The 16,710-nt window shown below is 45.0% G+C and overlaps 1 protein-coding gene across 1 annotated transcript in view; it reads right to left on the reverse strand.

The window, feature by feature from the left end:
- The window catches only part of ATP9B (ATPase phospholipid transporting 9B (putative)), a 285,800-nt gene that overhangs the window by 189,457 nt on the left and 79,633 nt on the right, over window positions 1-16,710 (reverse strand). The window contains exon 6 of the mRNA XM_007953302.1: window positions 16,229-16,311. Within this exon, the coding sequence (XP_007951493.1) occupies window positions 16,229-16,311 (83 nt within the window). The remainder of the gene's footprint in view (window positions 1-16,228; window positions 16,312-16,710) is intronic.

Below are 16,710 nucleotides of genomic sequence, written 5' to 3' on the forward strand. Positions count from 1 at the left end.
TCATCTTTGGCTTTGGTAGTTGGTGCATAAATTTGAATAATAGTGGTATTAACTGGTCTTCCTTGTAGGTGTATGGATATTATCCTATCGCTGATAGCATTGTCCTTCAGGACAAATCTTGAAACATCCTTTGTGATGATGAACACTACGCCATTCCTTTCCAAACTGTCATTCCCAGAATAGTCGACCACATGGTGCTCTGACTCAAAATGGCCAAAACCATTCCATTTTAGCTCACTAATGCCTCAGATATCAATCTTTATGCACTCCATTTCATTTCTGACAACTTTCCATTCTCCTAGATTCATGCTTCGTACATTCCATGTTCCAATTACTAATGGATGTTTACAGCTGTTACTCCTCAATTTGAGTTGTGCCATGTCAGAAAATGGACATCTTGAAAGCTTTACCTTACCCATATCATTAATGCTGGTTCTACTCTGATGATGCAGCTCTTTCCTAGCCCTATTTTGAGAGCCTTCTGACCTAAGTGGCTTATCCTCCTGCACTGTATTGGACAATGTTTCCAGGCTATTCATAAAGTTTCGCAGTAATATATTAGACATTGCTTCTCTGCTATTCATAAGGTTTTGCCTGGCCAATTTTTTGAGAAGTGGATGGCCTCCTCCTTCTTCCTAGTCTGTCTCAGTCTGTAAACTGTTGACACCTGTGCACCATGTGCAACCCTGCTGGGTTTGAGACACCGGTGGCACAGCCTCAAGCCTCACAGCAGCACGCTACCACAGCTGGACAAACTGACAGACAAGTTTGTCTCCCTTAGCTGTTCAAAACCTCTCCACCCTCCTCACCCTCCCCTTACATAGGTCCCTGCCTCTTTCCTGTCACTTGGGAGGGCTGTGGCTTGTGTCTCCGGCCTTACCTGGATCCCTGCCTCTGCTTCCTTGCTCTGTCCTGGTCCTCCTCCCCTGGCCTTTTCTCTGCTTTCCCACCACTTGGAAGGGCCGTGGCCTGGGTCCCTGGCCTTACCTAGATCCCTCCCTCTGCTTCCGCACTCTGTCCTGCTTCCCCCCTTGGCTTTTTCTCTGCTTTCTCGCTGCTTGGGAGGGCTGTGGCCTGGGCCCCCGGGCTTATCTGGATCCCTGCCTCTGCTTCTTTGCTCTAATGCTGCTGTAACAGAAACACCACAAGTGGATGGCTTTAACAAATAGGAATTTATTCTTTTCCAGTTTAGGAGACTAAAAGTCCATATTCAGGCCCAATGAAGGTAAAGGCTTCTTATAACTCAGGCAGTTGCTGGCTGCTGAGGCTGACAAACCCAAGGTCAGCAGGTAAAATGGCACAATACCAAGATCAGCAGGCAACACAGCAGGCCACTGGTTCAAGTCCAGGAACTGGAGATGAAGACCTGGCCAAATGTAGGATCCAAATGTGCCAAAACTCTTCAGAACGTTTCCAATGCTTCTCCGTATAAACTGGAAGCAGGCCGCACCCCAAAGCTAACTGTCTGTCAACTCCTCAGCTGCTCACAGCAGATTCCATCGTGGAAGTGATCATAAGCTCATCATGAGGTGAATAATTACATCCACCTGTCCAGCCACTCAGAACCATGGCCCAGCCAAGCTGGCACACAATCTTAAGTACCACATGTTGTTGTTGTTGTTCTTGTTGTTGTTATGTGCCGCCAAGTCGGACCGACTCATAGCAACCCCTCCTTGGGTTTCCAAGGCAGTATCACTACGGAAATAGATTACCCCATCTTCCTTCCGAGGAGTGGCAGGTGGGTTTGAACCGCCAGCCTTCTGGTTAGCAGTTAAGTGCCTTAGGCACTACAAGTACCACATAGTCCATGGTATATTCATTGTTCTTAGCTTACCCTGCAATTCAAAAGTATCAATTCTTCTTCCATCTTCCTTACTCATTGCCAGCTTTCGTGCGACTATGAGGTGACTGAAAATGCCACCATGGCTTTTGTCAAGTGCATCTTAGTCCTCAAAGTGACATATTTACTTCTGAACACTTTAAAGAAGTCTTTTACAACAAATTAGCCCATTACAATATGTCATTAGATTTCTTGACTGCTGCTTCCACGGGCACTGATTGTGAATCCAAGTTAAATAAAATCCTTCACAGCGTCAATATTTTATGCATTTATCGTGATGTTTACTGGTCCAGTTGTGAGGATTTTTGGTTTCTTTATATTCAGGTATAATCCATACTGAAGGTTGCAATCTTTAATCTTCATCATTAAGTGTTTCAAGTTCTTTCACTCTCAACAAGCAAATTTGCTTATTTTCAATATGTCATCAGCATACTGTAGGGAGTCTCCCTCCAGACTCGATGCTGCATTCTTCTTTACACCACAGCTTCTCAGATTATCTGTTCTGCATACAGAATGAATAAGTATGGTAAAGGGATACAATGCTGACACCCAGCTTTCTTAATTTTAAACCACACAATATCCCTTTTCTATTTGAACAAGTGATTCTTGCTCTATATAGATTCCATGAGCACAATTGTTATGTAATTCCTGTTCTTCACAATATTATCCATATTTTGCTGTAATTCACACAGTCAAATGCCTGTGTCAATAAAATGCAGGTAAACATGTTTCTGGTATCCTCTGCTTTTAGCCAAGATCTATCTGACATCAGCAATGACATCACTCGTTCCACGTCCTCTTCTGAATCTGAACTGAATTTCTGGCAGATCCCTGTCGATGTACTGCTGCTACCAATTTTGAATTATCTTCGGACAAATTTTACTTGCATGTGCTATTAATGACACTGTTCAATAATTTGTGTATTCTATTGGGTCACTTTTTGGAAATAGCACTAATACAAAATTATTTCAATCAGTAAACCAAGTAGCTATCTTCCAATAAACAAGTGAGCACTTCCAGTGCTGCATGCATTTGTTGAAACAATTTGAATTGGTAGTTCCCAGCTCTTGCAGCTCTGTTTTACACCAATGTCTCCAGTGCCAACTGGACTTGTACTTTCAATACTGTCAGTCTTTGATATGCTACTTTCTGAAATGGCTGGACATCAACCAGTTCCTTTTTGTAAACTGACTCTGTGGATTCCTCCCACCTTCTTTCGATGCTTGCTGCACTGTTCAACATTTTGCCCAGAGAATCTTTCAATATTATAACTCAAAGTCTGATTTTTTTCTTCAGTTCTTTGAGTTTGAGAAATGCTGAAAAGTACACCTCCTTTCAGGTTGTCTTTGCTCAGTTCAACACTGTCTTCTTGAAGCATCCTTTCAAATCTTCTGTTTAGATTTTTCACTTCATCATTTTTTCCATCCACTTTAGCTACTCCATGTTCAAGGGCAAGTTTCAGAGTCTCTTCTGGCATCCATTTTGGTCTTTTATTCTTTTCCTGTCTCTTTAATGACATTTTGCTTTCTTCATATATGATGTTCTTGATGTTATCCCACAGCTTGTCTGGTCATCAGTCATTAATGTTCAATGCATCAAATCTATTCTTAAGATGGTCTCTAAATTCAAGTGGGATATATTCAAGGTCCCACTTTTGCTCTGTGGACCTGTTTTAATTTTCTTGAGCTTCAACTTACACTTGCACATGAGCACTCAATGGTTCCACAGCCAGCCTGGTCTTGTTCTGACTGGTGATAATGAGCTGAGCAATTGTCTCTTCCCACAAATGTAGTCAATCTGACCCTTTATCATGTCATCTGGTGGGGATCATGTAGAGCAGCCACTTACACTGTTGAAAAAGGTATTTCAATGAATGAATGGCTGGTCCTGCAAAATTCTATCATGCAATCTCTAATGGTTCTATCACCAAGACTGTATCTGCAAACTACTGATCCTTCATTTCCAACTTTCACATTCCAATCACTAGTAATTTACCAATCCACTGTAATTCGATGTTTTATCAATTTCAGACTGCAGTAGTCAGTAAAAATCTTCATTCATCCTTGGCATTAGAGGTTGGTACGTAAATTTGAATATTCGTATTAACTGGTCTTCACTGCAGACCTATTATATTCTTTCACTGATACTGTTGTACACTTCAGGATAGATCTTCAAATGTTCTTTTTGACCACGAATGCAACCCCATTCCTCTTCAATTTGTCATTCCCAGCATACTAGACCACAATTGTCCAATTCAAACTGGTGAATACCAGTCATTTCAGCTCACTAATGCCTAGAATATTGATCTTTAAGAATTCCAACTTATTTCTGACAACTTCCAACTTTCCTAGATATATACTCTGTACATTCCATGTTCTGACATCCTAATGGATGTTTGCAGCTGTTTCTTCTCATTTTAAGTCATGCAATACCAGCAAATGAAAGTCCCAGAAGCTTTACTGCACCCACATCATTTAGGTCAACTTAGCTTCCAGCAGGCAGCTCTTCCTCTGTCGTATCTTGAGTGCCTTCCAGCCTGAAGGGCTCAACCTTCAGCGCTGTCTCCGACATTTCATTGCTGTTCATGAGGTTTTAGCAGCAATTCTATCAGAGGGAGATTGCCAAGTCCTTCTTCCTTGTCTGTCTTAAGTCTGGAAGCTACCCTTAAAGCTATCTATGACAGGGGGCCCTACTGGTATTTGAAATGCCAGGGGCCTACCTTCCAGCATCACAGCAACATGCAAGCCACCAAAATACAACTGACACACGTGTCTTTGTTGTGGTTGTTGTGGGCCCCGACTCATAGCGACCCCTCCTCGGGTTGCCGAGGCAGTATCACTACGGAAATAGACTGCCCAACCTTCCTTCCGAGGAGTAGCTGGGGGGTTTGAACCACCAGCCTTCTGGTTAGCAGTCAAGTGCCTTAGGCACTACACTACCAGAGCTCCTCACATGTCTTTAGGGAAATGCAAATAAATACTACAACAAGATACCTCTTCACATTACACTGTTGTTGTTGTTGTTGTTGTTGTTGTTATTTGCCATCGAGTCGGCCCCGACTCATAGCGACCCCTCCTTGGGTTTCCGAGGCAGTATCACTACGGAAGTAGGATTGCCCAACCTTCCTTCCAAGGAGTGGCTGGTGGGTTTGAACCGCCAGCCTTCTGGTTAGCAGTCAAGTGCCTTAGGCACTATGCTACCAGAGCTCACATTGCACTAGGATGGCTATAACTAAAAAACAAAAAAGAAAATAGTAAGTATTGGCAAGGACATGGATAAATTAGAATCTGGAACCCTTGTGCACTGTTGTTAATGTAAAATGGTGTAGCATCAGTGGAATATAGTTTAGTGGCTCCTCTACAAGTTAAAAATAAAACTGCCACATGACTTAGCAATCCTACTCCTAGGTATATACCTAGAAAACATCAAAGCTGGACTCAGACAAATACATGCATGCCACTATTCAGTAGTCACAGATGGAAACAAGCCAACCAAGAGACCAACACACATGGTCCATCAATACAATGGAAGTTATTCAGCCATAAAGAGACATGAAGGCCTGACACATGCTATGGCACTGGGAGAACTGTGAAAACATGCCAAGAATTAAACAAGACACAAATTTTCTGTGACCCAAATTCTATGGGTTATCAGGGGCTGGGATGATAGGAGAATGAGGAATGATGGGTATAAAATTTCTGTTTTGGGGTGATGGAAATGCTCTGGAATTAGATTGGTGGAGAGGGGTTGCACAACACTGCATGTAATAAATGCCACTTAACCATACATTAAAAAAAGGTTGAAATGGAAAGTATTATGATGTATGATATATACAGTAGCTCTGGTGGCATTTGGCTGCAAACCAGAAGGTCAGTGGTTCAAACCCACCAGCCGCTCCAGGGGAGAAAGATGAGGCAATCTACTTCCATAAAGATTTGGAAACCCAATGGGGGTCGCAAGGAGTCAGAATCAACTCAATGGCAGTGGATTTGGTTTTTTGGTTACACACACACACACACACACACACACAGAGTTAGGTGCCATCAAGCTGGTTCTGACTCAGTGACCTCATGTACAACAAAGCACAACACTGCCCAACCCTGCGGCACCCTCCCAGTCATTGCCATATCTGAGCCCCCTGCTGCAGCCACTGTGTTAATCCACTTCCTTGAGGGTCTTCCTCCTTCTGCTGACCCTCTTTTTGATGGAGCATGATGTCCTTCTCCAGGAACTGGTATCTCCTGATCACATGACCAAAGGACATGAGTCAACATCTCACCATCCTTGTTTCTAGGGAGCATTCTGGTTGTACTTCTTCCACGATAGATTTGTTCATTCTTCTGGCACTCCATGGTGTATTCAGTATTCTTCACCACCATCATAATTCAAATGTATCAATTATTCTTCAGTCTGCCTTATTCACTGTCCAACTTTTACATGCATATAAGGCAACTGAAAATACCAAGGCTTGGGTCAGGTGCACCTTAGTCTTCAAAGTGACATGTTTACACTGGAGCACTTTAAAGAGGTCTTTTGCAGCACATTTGCCTAATGTGATACACCATTTGATTTCCTGAGTGCTGCTTGCATGGGTGTTGATCGTGGACCCAAATAAAATGAATCCCTGACAACATCAATCTTTTCCTCATTTAACATGATGGTACTTATTGGTCCAGTTGTGAGGATGTTTGTTTTCTTTATGTTAAGATGTAATTTATACTGAAGGCTGTAGGTCTTCGGTATTCATCATTTAAGTGCCTCAAGTCCTCTTCGCTTTTAAGCAAGGTTGTGTCACCTGCATATTGCAGGTTGTTAATGAATCTTTTTTCCAACCTTGATACCTTGTCCTTCATATAGTTCAGCTTCTCAGATTATGGGTTCACCATACATAACTGAGTAAGTATGATGATAGGATATAACCCTAACACACATCCTTCCTGATCCTAAACCATGCAGTATCCCCTTTTATCTGTTTGAATGACGGCCACTTGGTCTATGTACAGGTTCTATAAGAGCACAATTAAAAGCTCTGGAATTCCCATTCTTTGCGACGTTGAGTATATCCCACCTAAATTTAGAGATTGTCTGAGGAACAATTCTGATGCACTGAACACTACTGACCGAAGATCCACAGACTGACATCGAAGACGCTATATATAAAGAAAACGAAAGGTCATTACAAAGACAGGAAAGAAAGAAAAAAATAAAATGGGCATCAGAAAAGACTCTCAAACTTGCTCTTGAATGCTGAGTACATAAAATGAATGGAAGTAATGATAAAATAAAAGAGCCAAACAGAAGATTTCAAAAGGCAACTTGAGAAAACAATTATAATGAAACGTGCAAATACCTAGAATTAGAAAACCAAAAAGGAAGCACACACTCAACATTTCCCAAGCTGCAAGAAATGAAGAAAAAATTCAAGCCTCAGGTTGCAGTACCGAACGAAGAATTCTATGGGCAAAACAGTGAACAATGCAGGAAGCACAAAAGAAGATGGAAGGAATACAAAGAGTCACTGTACCAGAATTAGCTGATATTCAACCATTTCAGGAAGCGGCATATGATCCTGACCTGATGGTACTAAGGAAAGAAGTCCAAGCTGCACTGAAGGAACTGGCTAAAAGAAGGCTCCAGGAATTGAAAAGCTCCCAACTGACATATTTCCACCGAGGTACACAAGGGTAGAGGCACTCACTCATCAAGGCCAAGGAATTTAGGAGATAGAGGGGATCCGCACATCTGTGCCCATTCCAAAGAAAAATGATCCAATAAAATGTGGAAATTACCCAACAATATCATTAATATCACACGTAAGTAAAATATGGCTGAAGATCATTCAAAAATGGTTGAAGCAGTACATCAACAGGGCATATCCAGAAACTAGCTGGACTGAGAAGAGAGCATGGAAAGAGTGACATCATGTCAGATGGATCTTGGCTAAAAGCTAATAATACCAAAGATGTTTTCCTGTGTTTTATCAACTATGCCAAGGCATTCACCTGTGTGGATCATAACAAATAAGAAACAAAATCATATACGATGAGCTATGTATGTGCATATGTACATATATATTTTTTTCACCATATTAAAAACCATTGTAAAAATACATTAAGGAAAATAACAACCAACAGTACTATTCAAGTATTTGGTATCTGCAGTTAAAAGAGATATATTGCATATAACTGAAGTTAGCTTTTCAGCATTGCACTAGGGAAACATTTATTTTCCACCAGAAAATAACTTTATTTTCCTCTGCAGAGGAGATTACTCTCACTTGTCCTGTCCCCACATTTACACTGGCTGGCTGCCTGCACCTTTCTGTCAGTGTTTGCTCTGAACGTCTGTTTCGTATGGAATTATACCATGGATCAATGCAGTTCAAGACCGGTGTGCTCGCGTGAATGGCCGACTGCACACATCGTCGTTTAACAGAACCTGCATGATGACATGTATTGGCCGGCTGAACTTCCTCTCCACTTCAGCAGTAATTTTATCAATACCTCAGCACACAGCCCATTCCCTTTTATCTACAAGAAGAGATGGTCTTGTGCAAAGTCAGCTCCTCATAGTGATCCCTATAGCAATACTGAAACATGAAATATAAGCGATTCCCACTATTTTGAAATGGTAACTTTAAATATCCTGTGTGATACTGGTTTTAAACTTTCAAGGCAGATACAGAAATCCTAAGATGACTTGGCAACATTACAGTTATGGGAAAACAGAGGTGAAGCATCTTACAAAGCTCATACCTGCTTGATAGGAGTAGCTGCGGAGCAAACAGTCCACAACTTCCCACTGTGGGAGTTTCTGTGTCATTTGGAATTCAGACAGCATCTTTCCACAAGAATGATGGTGCTGGCTAGTCGCTGTCGAGTCAGCTTCCACTGATGGTGAACACGACTGGAACAAAACGCAATACTGCCTGCCCTGCACCGTTTCCAAGACCATCAGCACACGTGAGTCCCCTGTTGTGGTTACTGGGTCAACCCATGTCATCGAGGGCTTCCCTTTCACTGACACTTCACTTTAGCAAACATGATGCTCAAAGTGAGTGAGTCAACATCTCAAAGAGTCTGTTAAAGATCACCTGATCCATACAGGAGCTCAAATAATATGCACGTACCATTTTTAACATGGTCACAACAATATGAAACAAGAGTAAGGCTGAACAGAAGCAGCGTGGGAGTTGTAAATGCTGGCATCCGGTTTGTACAAAAGTCAATTTACTTACATCTCTGAGAAGTGAATGACTTCATGAAAATTTTACAAGGACTTTCTCGAAATACTCAAGCAAGAACTGTAATTATGACGGAAAGGCAGCACTGTTGACTTCTGAATTAACTTCACCATTATGGCCACGAGATTCCCAACACAGGTTTACGCTAACTCTGCTGGGCCAGACATAACCTACACTGACCGACCATTTACTCTAAAGCATCTCCAGGACCCATGGTTCCTCTGGACCTTAGGAACATGACTGTATAAAAAGTAAAGACAAACAAAGATAACCAAAAATGAAAGTAGCAACACAGCAGTTCAGGATGAAGCATATGGTATGGGGTAACTCAATCTGAAATCTGAGAACTGCTTTTAATCATCTGGAGCACTCTCAAAGTCCATTCCAGAAACTGGGTGCTTGAGGCATTCCTAGGAAAGCCCTGGTGGCAGCGGTGTGGAGGGGATGGTGGACTCACCTGGGGAAAGGCTGAAGAAACGCAGTTACTTGAACAAAGACCTGTGATGCCATGTGTAAGGCACCCAGCAAGTCTCAGGAGCACAGCAGTCCCCAGGCTGTGCACCCAGAGTGGCTGCTGCCACCATGAGCAGGGCTCTTGGGAACCTCAATGGTCCAAAGGCCAAGGGCAAGAAACTAGAGTGTGGAACTGGGTGTGTGTGTTGGGGTGGAGGGTGATAAGGACAAGACAAAGTGACAGGGAGAGGATCTCATAAAAAGACATTTCCTGGAGTCCTGCTCACTTGAAAAATATCTTCCAAAGGTTTCTGTGGGAGAAACCACGTTCATACTCCAAATCCTGGAAGCCAATCTTCTGGAACCTAGTCTCTCGAGTAAAAGTTGCCCACACCCAGCCCTCGGTAATGTAACAGGCATTATCTATAACAAAAAATTACTTTTCTCTCCACCGACAAGAGGAAGAACACTGGTATTTATGGAGCACCTACAATGTGCCAGTCATGGTTCTCACATGACACGTGACATCCTCAGATAGGAGGTACCCAGGAAGCAGAGCAGAGCTCCAAGATCCATCCAACTCCAACCCCCCATTCTGTTGAACGGCATGTACACGCAGCCCCGACTGATGACAGGGTTCCACTCTGACGGCTCTGCCCTAAGTTGGTTCTCACCTAAGTCAAATGTCAAATATCTCCTTTTTTCTCAGTTTTCATTATTTTTGCTTTTTATTATCAGTATCTTTATAAATCTGATCTTCATTTGTCTTGGATTTGGAAACACTACATATAAATTGAGATATATTTAAATACATACACACTTAAAAAACAATGTGCAAGTCCTTAAGAACGGATGATGCTGACCCCGTATCAGCTGTGGAATCACTCCACAATCCAGATGGTTCTGGGTCATCTGGATTGTCCCTAGACAGAAAGTGAGTGACAGCTGTTTGCATGCTTCTTTCACACCGACACCTTATATGTAGTACGTGTTACTAACATAAGACGTGCAAAAACTGACAGTTGTAAGTGCAGGTTGTCAGAACTCAAATACATTATAAGTTGGGGACTTCCTGTAATTCAGTTCCTCACCTCAGTACTTAAGCTTTCATAGCTGATTTACTGAGCACTGTTGTTGTTGTTGTTATGTGCCGTCGAGTCGGCCCCGACTCATAGCGATCCCTCCTTGGGTTTCCGAGGCAGTATCACTACGGAAGTAGGATTGCCCAACCTTCCTTCCGATTACTGAGCACTAGGAACTATAAATCACAAACACCAAAAATTTATTTTTCTCTAACCATTGCTGTCAACTGCGTATCTGAAGTCTTGCTTTCTGTTCACTGAATGGCATGCGGGGCAGTTGAGAATCCAGTCCAACCCTAAATTCCACTCTTCCAACACACCCTCCCGTCAAGTGGGCCACAGATGAGAACTCTGCAATGAAGAGACCAGGGCCTGTCCCGCTCTCTTCTGCCAGTCCATCTTCTGGTCCCATTCAGCTCTGGGTGTCAGGGGAGAAGAATGGCAGGGAGGGCAAAGACCTTCCAGTGCACTGAGGTCACAGTAACCCTCTCTGGTGCCACCACAGCTCTGGCTTTGCCCTCCTCCAGTGGGAGCCCTCCACTGCGTAGGTTCATGTTTTTCCATCCAAGTCTGGGAAGTTTTCAGTCACTGCTCCTCGGAGCACTTGTTCTGCTCCTTCTTGCCTCTCCCTCTGGTACTCCCATCATACACTTGGTGCCATACTCTGATCCTGTTTACTTTTCTTCAATATTCCTTCTCTCTGTTCCCAGGAATGCCTAATTTCTATCACTCTGTCTCCAAATTCCTTGATTTTTCTTTTCCAGTTCAAATCCACAAGTGAGCGTGGAGGGCATGGGGCAGCCAAAGCCCCACAAACTACCTGGGACTAGCTGGGGCAGGAGTACTTGAGGCCCCAGCAGCCTTGGCCTGGAAGGTTCATGCCTGTGAGTGGGAGCTGGGAGGGAGGCCCAGCCCTGTTGACCAAGCCTGCTGGGAACTTCTATAACATGGATCTGGGCAGAATGAGAGATGGTCGCTGGCCCATCCCAGGTGAAACTCCAGCTTATTCTGGGAGCTGCAAGGTGAGGGAGCGTGTTCTTGGCTGCACTGGCTTGGAGGACAGATGCAATCCATTCATGAGGAGCTAAACTGGAAGGAGATGGCAGTGATGGCTCAAATGCCACACAGCATGCTGAGAAAGACAGTCTCTGACCAACAGTAACACAGCCATACCTGGACAGCTAAGATTTACTTGGAGCCATTCTGCTCGATGGGGGAGAGTTCAGCCCTTCACTGGTTTTCAGCCGGGAGCAACTCCCACCCCCAGGGGTGCCTGGCAGCGTCTGGGGTTCCTCCTGGTTGCCCGAGGGGCTCAGCACTGGCATCTACGCCACAAAGGCCAGGGGTGCTGCTCAACCTCCTCAACGCCTAAGACAGACCCCAACGGCAAAGAAATACCTGGCCCCCGTGCCAATCGTGCTGAAGATGACAGACTCTGCTCCAGGCATCAGTGGGCATGAGAACCTGGTGTCACACGGGGGGAAGGGCAGGCCGGCTCAGCCTAAATACCAGCCCCGTGGTTTACCAACTGCAATCCTTGTCAAGTTCTTTAACTCAGTAAGCTCTGTGTCTGCATCACCACTTACCTTGGAGGTGTGCTGTAAAACTTAGAGGAAGAGTATCTTAAAAGGCTGACAGTGAATGCCTAGCAGCTAAGGACTTCTCAGATTTGGGGCTATGTCCAGGCAGACAAGGCAAGAACGTGTCACAACTGACTTTGCTAACTCAAAGCTCTAAACGAAACTGCTCCATCCAACCACAGGTGCACCCTCATCTCCCTCAGACTCCAAAAGAAATGCAATGGACACATCCGGGGGTGTTTTCATTCCTGTTCTTGGCATAGACGCCAATCAGCTCTGGACAAATATCCAGCCAGTGCACTTTCAGATCCTAACAGCGTGCAGCAGTTCAGTGCCTAAAATGTGCCCTCCTTAGGTAATCCTTTCATAAATACAGTTTCTAATCCTTTCAACTACTGTGCAACACTGCCTTACTGGGAGACATTAAGGCATTCTAAGATCCAGAGCGATGGTGAGTGTTTTGATCACCTGTTTTATCAATTAAAGGTATATTCAGAAGGCCATAAGAGTTTCTGGTGATGCAGTACCTAAGGCATTTGACTGCTAACCAGAAGGTTGGAGGTTCAAACCCACTAGCTGCCCCACGGAAGGAAGATAGGCAATCTATTTCCATAAAGATGTACCCCTCAGAAACCCAATGGGAGTCGCTGTGAGTTGAGTAGACTCGACGGTGCTGGGTCTGGCTGTTTTTGGTTTCAGGAGACCTCAGTCTAAAGACATGCACTTTGAGTTGTACAGCCTGCAATGTCCACAGATTTTGTTATGTGTCACTCTGCCACTTTGTATCTGGTCTGAGAGAGCAAATACTGTGCACAAGCAGATTTGTTTCCAGCATGAAAAGTTACAAGGAAACGTGTGGTGTGTGGTATTTTGCAGGTGAACCTTTCTTACGGTTGGTTTGTCCTCTGAACTACGGAAGTGTGCTTGCTCTGGAAACACACATCTAGCCTCCTCTGGGCTAGGCATGCAGTTCTGTCGAACACACACCAAGGCTTCAACGCGCTACTCTCCACACTAGGTTCAGTCTGTGACACACACAAGAGCCTTCACCTTTTATCATTCTGTGTTATCGAAAGTGAGACCAATATCTAGATTTCTCTAAAAAAAAAACAAAACCATGCTTCACATCTAAACAGTTATGTAACACTTTAAAAACTCAGAGAAATGGCGTTATTATTCACCCTCCAACAGAGTTCAGGTGACTGACCTCTTGCGAATGATGGGGCTTAGAATGTATGGAGTGTGGCAACCCAGGAAGCAGGACAGGCAGGTCTCAAAGGAACTGGACCTACTCATTTTTAACAGCAAGCTACAACCAACACAAGTAGGGTTCCGCAAAAATGAATTATTAAATCAGTCTGCTTATATCCTTTACAGGCTTCTTAGGAACACTTGATTTTATCTTGTATAATTGACAAAAGTTGACAGGAAAGGGTAAGTTCAATGACAATTAAATTTAGATCGACCAGTATATGTGTCACACTGGAGCGCCCGCCCCGGTGGTGATGAAGTGGCTGACAGGTGTGGTGTAATGCAGTGCGCAAACTGTCATACAGCGTCAGTCAACCACCTGCAACAGCTCACCAATCCAACAGCTGTGAAAGAGCTGAGGTACAGTGCCTGCCCATCAAAGGAAAACAGGCACTGTTCAGAGGCCTATTAATACCAGCCCGTCTACTGAGAAATGTAGTTTGTAAATCATTTACAAGATGAAAGCTTTAAGCTGGTGACAAGATGAGCAGCAGCAGTAGGACAACAGGGACGAGCTTCAGGGTCACCACCCAGCCTGCTCCCCAGGTAAGTGAGCGCTAGGTCCTACCACGTGGCCCACACACTTCAACACTGTCATCACTTAGGAGACACCAGGGAAGGATATCGGCATTTACAGGAGATGGATGAAAACTCGTTCCAGAGCATTAATTTCTCTTAATACCCCTGAAAGGATCGTGTTCATTCAGGAGATATTTGATCTGAATTAAGAAAGTGACGAAGCCACTGATTAATTGGTATTGAAGCCATCTGTCACCAGATCCATCAGAGGGTCCGTTTACTTTCTGAACAATCAATGGATGGCCTGGTGGGATACCCTGTATGAGCAGTCAGCAAGAGGCCACCAGCGCCTCACCTCCCACACTGACGAGCACCAGCTGCCTGCGCCCACTCTGAGCACGCTGCATGTTGGGACCCACACGGTGGCCTGGTGGAGGGCTTCAGGGTGAGGGTGAGGGTGAGGGTGAGGATTGGGGGCATGTAAAGGCTGCTCTGAACTGAAACTGCAAAGCACCAGAGTAACATCCAAAGTGTTCCTGGGAGCAGAAGACACTGTCAGTGTCAACACTGTGGGTTTTTGAAAGCTGTGCAGTTGAAAAACTGGAACAAGGACTAAAATGAGACACCAAATTTCTAAAGCAAAGGATCCCTGACTGAAAGCAGTATCGTGACCTGATGCAGCTTGGAAGCCATTTGCTCCATTTTATAAAGACAAGAAAACAGCAGGAAACGCCCCCTTGTTTTCCTAGGATCTGCCTGTAAGTAATCAGCAACTCTTGCTCTGTGTGGACTGCAGCCTTCCCAGTTTCGACTAGTGGCCAAGTGTCCAGGCCCCCGGGGATAGCGTGTTACTCACCGGAGATCAGTGTGCCAGAGAGGCTCTCACTCACTGAATGTGCTCTGCTCCACTCAGGCCGTGCCACGGGCCACACCACAATGCCCTGGGAGACGGCTACAACCTCAGGGCAGTTTTGTTCTCAGTCCTCACCTTCTTCCTCTAAACACTGGGCAGAGGCCCATTCCATCCCCACAGCTGTCTGTCCAAAGCGCAGAGGGGCCACCTCCCCACTGAAGTCCTCTATACGATCCCAGTCTGCATGGCATGGCTGACGCCACTTTCTGCTCTGGTCTCCCACTCACACCTTACATTCCCACTTGGCCCAGGCTCCACAGGTGCCAGGTCCCCTTCAGCTGAGGTGACCGCACGTGACACCTCTTACCAGCACCACTGCAACGGATCTCAAAAGGATTATCCAACTCCAGCCTGAGTGAGGGGTCTAAGAGCGAGGTTCCTGGGCCTGCTCCCCAGCACCTGGCAGCCTGGCACTTGTTCTAGGACCTGGACACCAGAGCCCCGGGCCTCGAGACCATGCTGGACCAGAGCGAGCCAGACCCCAGGCCTCGAGACCGCGCTGGACCAGAGTGAGGAGAGGAAGGTGGACAGAGTGCAGCCATGGAGCAGGGGAATGGAGGCATCCCAGTCACGCTGGACACACCAAGGTCAGGTCCACTGACTCTGCTGACCTTCCTCAGCCCAGGTTTGGGAGGCTGCTGGCCAGCCAGCCCTCAGGTGTGACACCTCCCAGTTAAGCCCTGGACCCTGGGGTACAGAGACGAAACGGCACTCACTAACTGTCAGCAGGATGGGGCTGGTGAGCCACCACGCTTGGAGCAGTCTGCTTGGCTGCAATCATGGCCCAAGCCCATGCCATCCTGTCCCCTGCTTCCCATCAGAAGCTCTGGCCGGCCAAGGACCATTTACGCAAGTGAAGCCCTTGTCAGCGCACCTGGGCAAACTGGTCTGCCCCTCCCACAGCCCCTCATGGGCCCTTCCGTCAACCATGCTGGCTTCTGCAAAGTGCACATGTCCACGACCACACACAGCACAGGGTATTGCTTCCTGTTGTCTCCTAGGCAACAGGAACAACTGCACTGACACATGGCAAATACACGTTTTAGAACTGATGAACAGAATCCCCACATCATCGTAACTGTCATCTAATTAATCTGATATCAATATAAAACTGAATACAAACGTTTAGCAGACAAATAGGCTCTGGTAGGATTACAGGTTTCTAAACACACTACAATCGCCTTTTAAAATTAATAGTTAAATGAATTTTGAAATTAGTGAATTCAGTATGTTATCATTCAAAGAAAACATTTTAAAAGTGCATATTTTTTTTGTCTTTCAAAATGAAAATTAAACCGCCAAAATACCAAATAACCACCACCACTGAAAAACAAAACAAAAGAATACCTGCTTTTTCTGAAGTCCTAAGAAATACCATGTCTGATGGAATTCTTTGATTCTGCAAAAAATATAAAGTTCCTATTAATACACTTGTATTTCAAAGGAGAAACAGCTGCAACAGCAGCTGAGGTAACACCATCAATAGGAGCTCTGCTGAAGTAATGCACACGCAGGACCCGTAAATCACAACTCACCATATTAGTCCTCTTGGACTTGCACCTCCAGGATTTTCCCCATCAGTGATCCATGCAAACGGAACTGAATGAGGGCGCACAAACTGCTTCTGTCTGAAAAATGGTCCCCACTGCCATTTTTGTGCCTCTGCTGTGCCTGGATACATCCCCACAATACACCAGTTACTATCTTATGATGGTCTCCGGTCTCTGTCTGCCTATCAGACTTACCCCGGAAGGAGAGAGGGGTGTGCCCTGCTTTAACCCATCCAATACCTGCCACAACACAAACCAGACACCAGACCCACCACCACC

The sequence above is a fragment of the Orycteropus afer genome, unplaced genomic scaffold (assembly GCF_000298275.1).
Source record: "Orycteropus afer afer isolate SDZICR_OR568_19922 unplaced genomic scaffold, OryAfe1.0 scaffold00385, whole genome shotgun sequence".
In the NCBI taxonomy this organism is placed as follows: Eukaryota; Metazoa; Chordata; class Mammalia; order Tubulidentata; family Orycteropodidae; genus Orycteropus; species Orycteropus afer.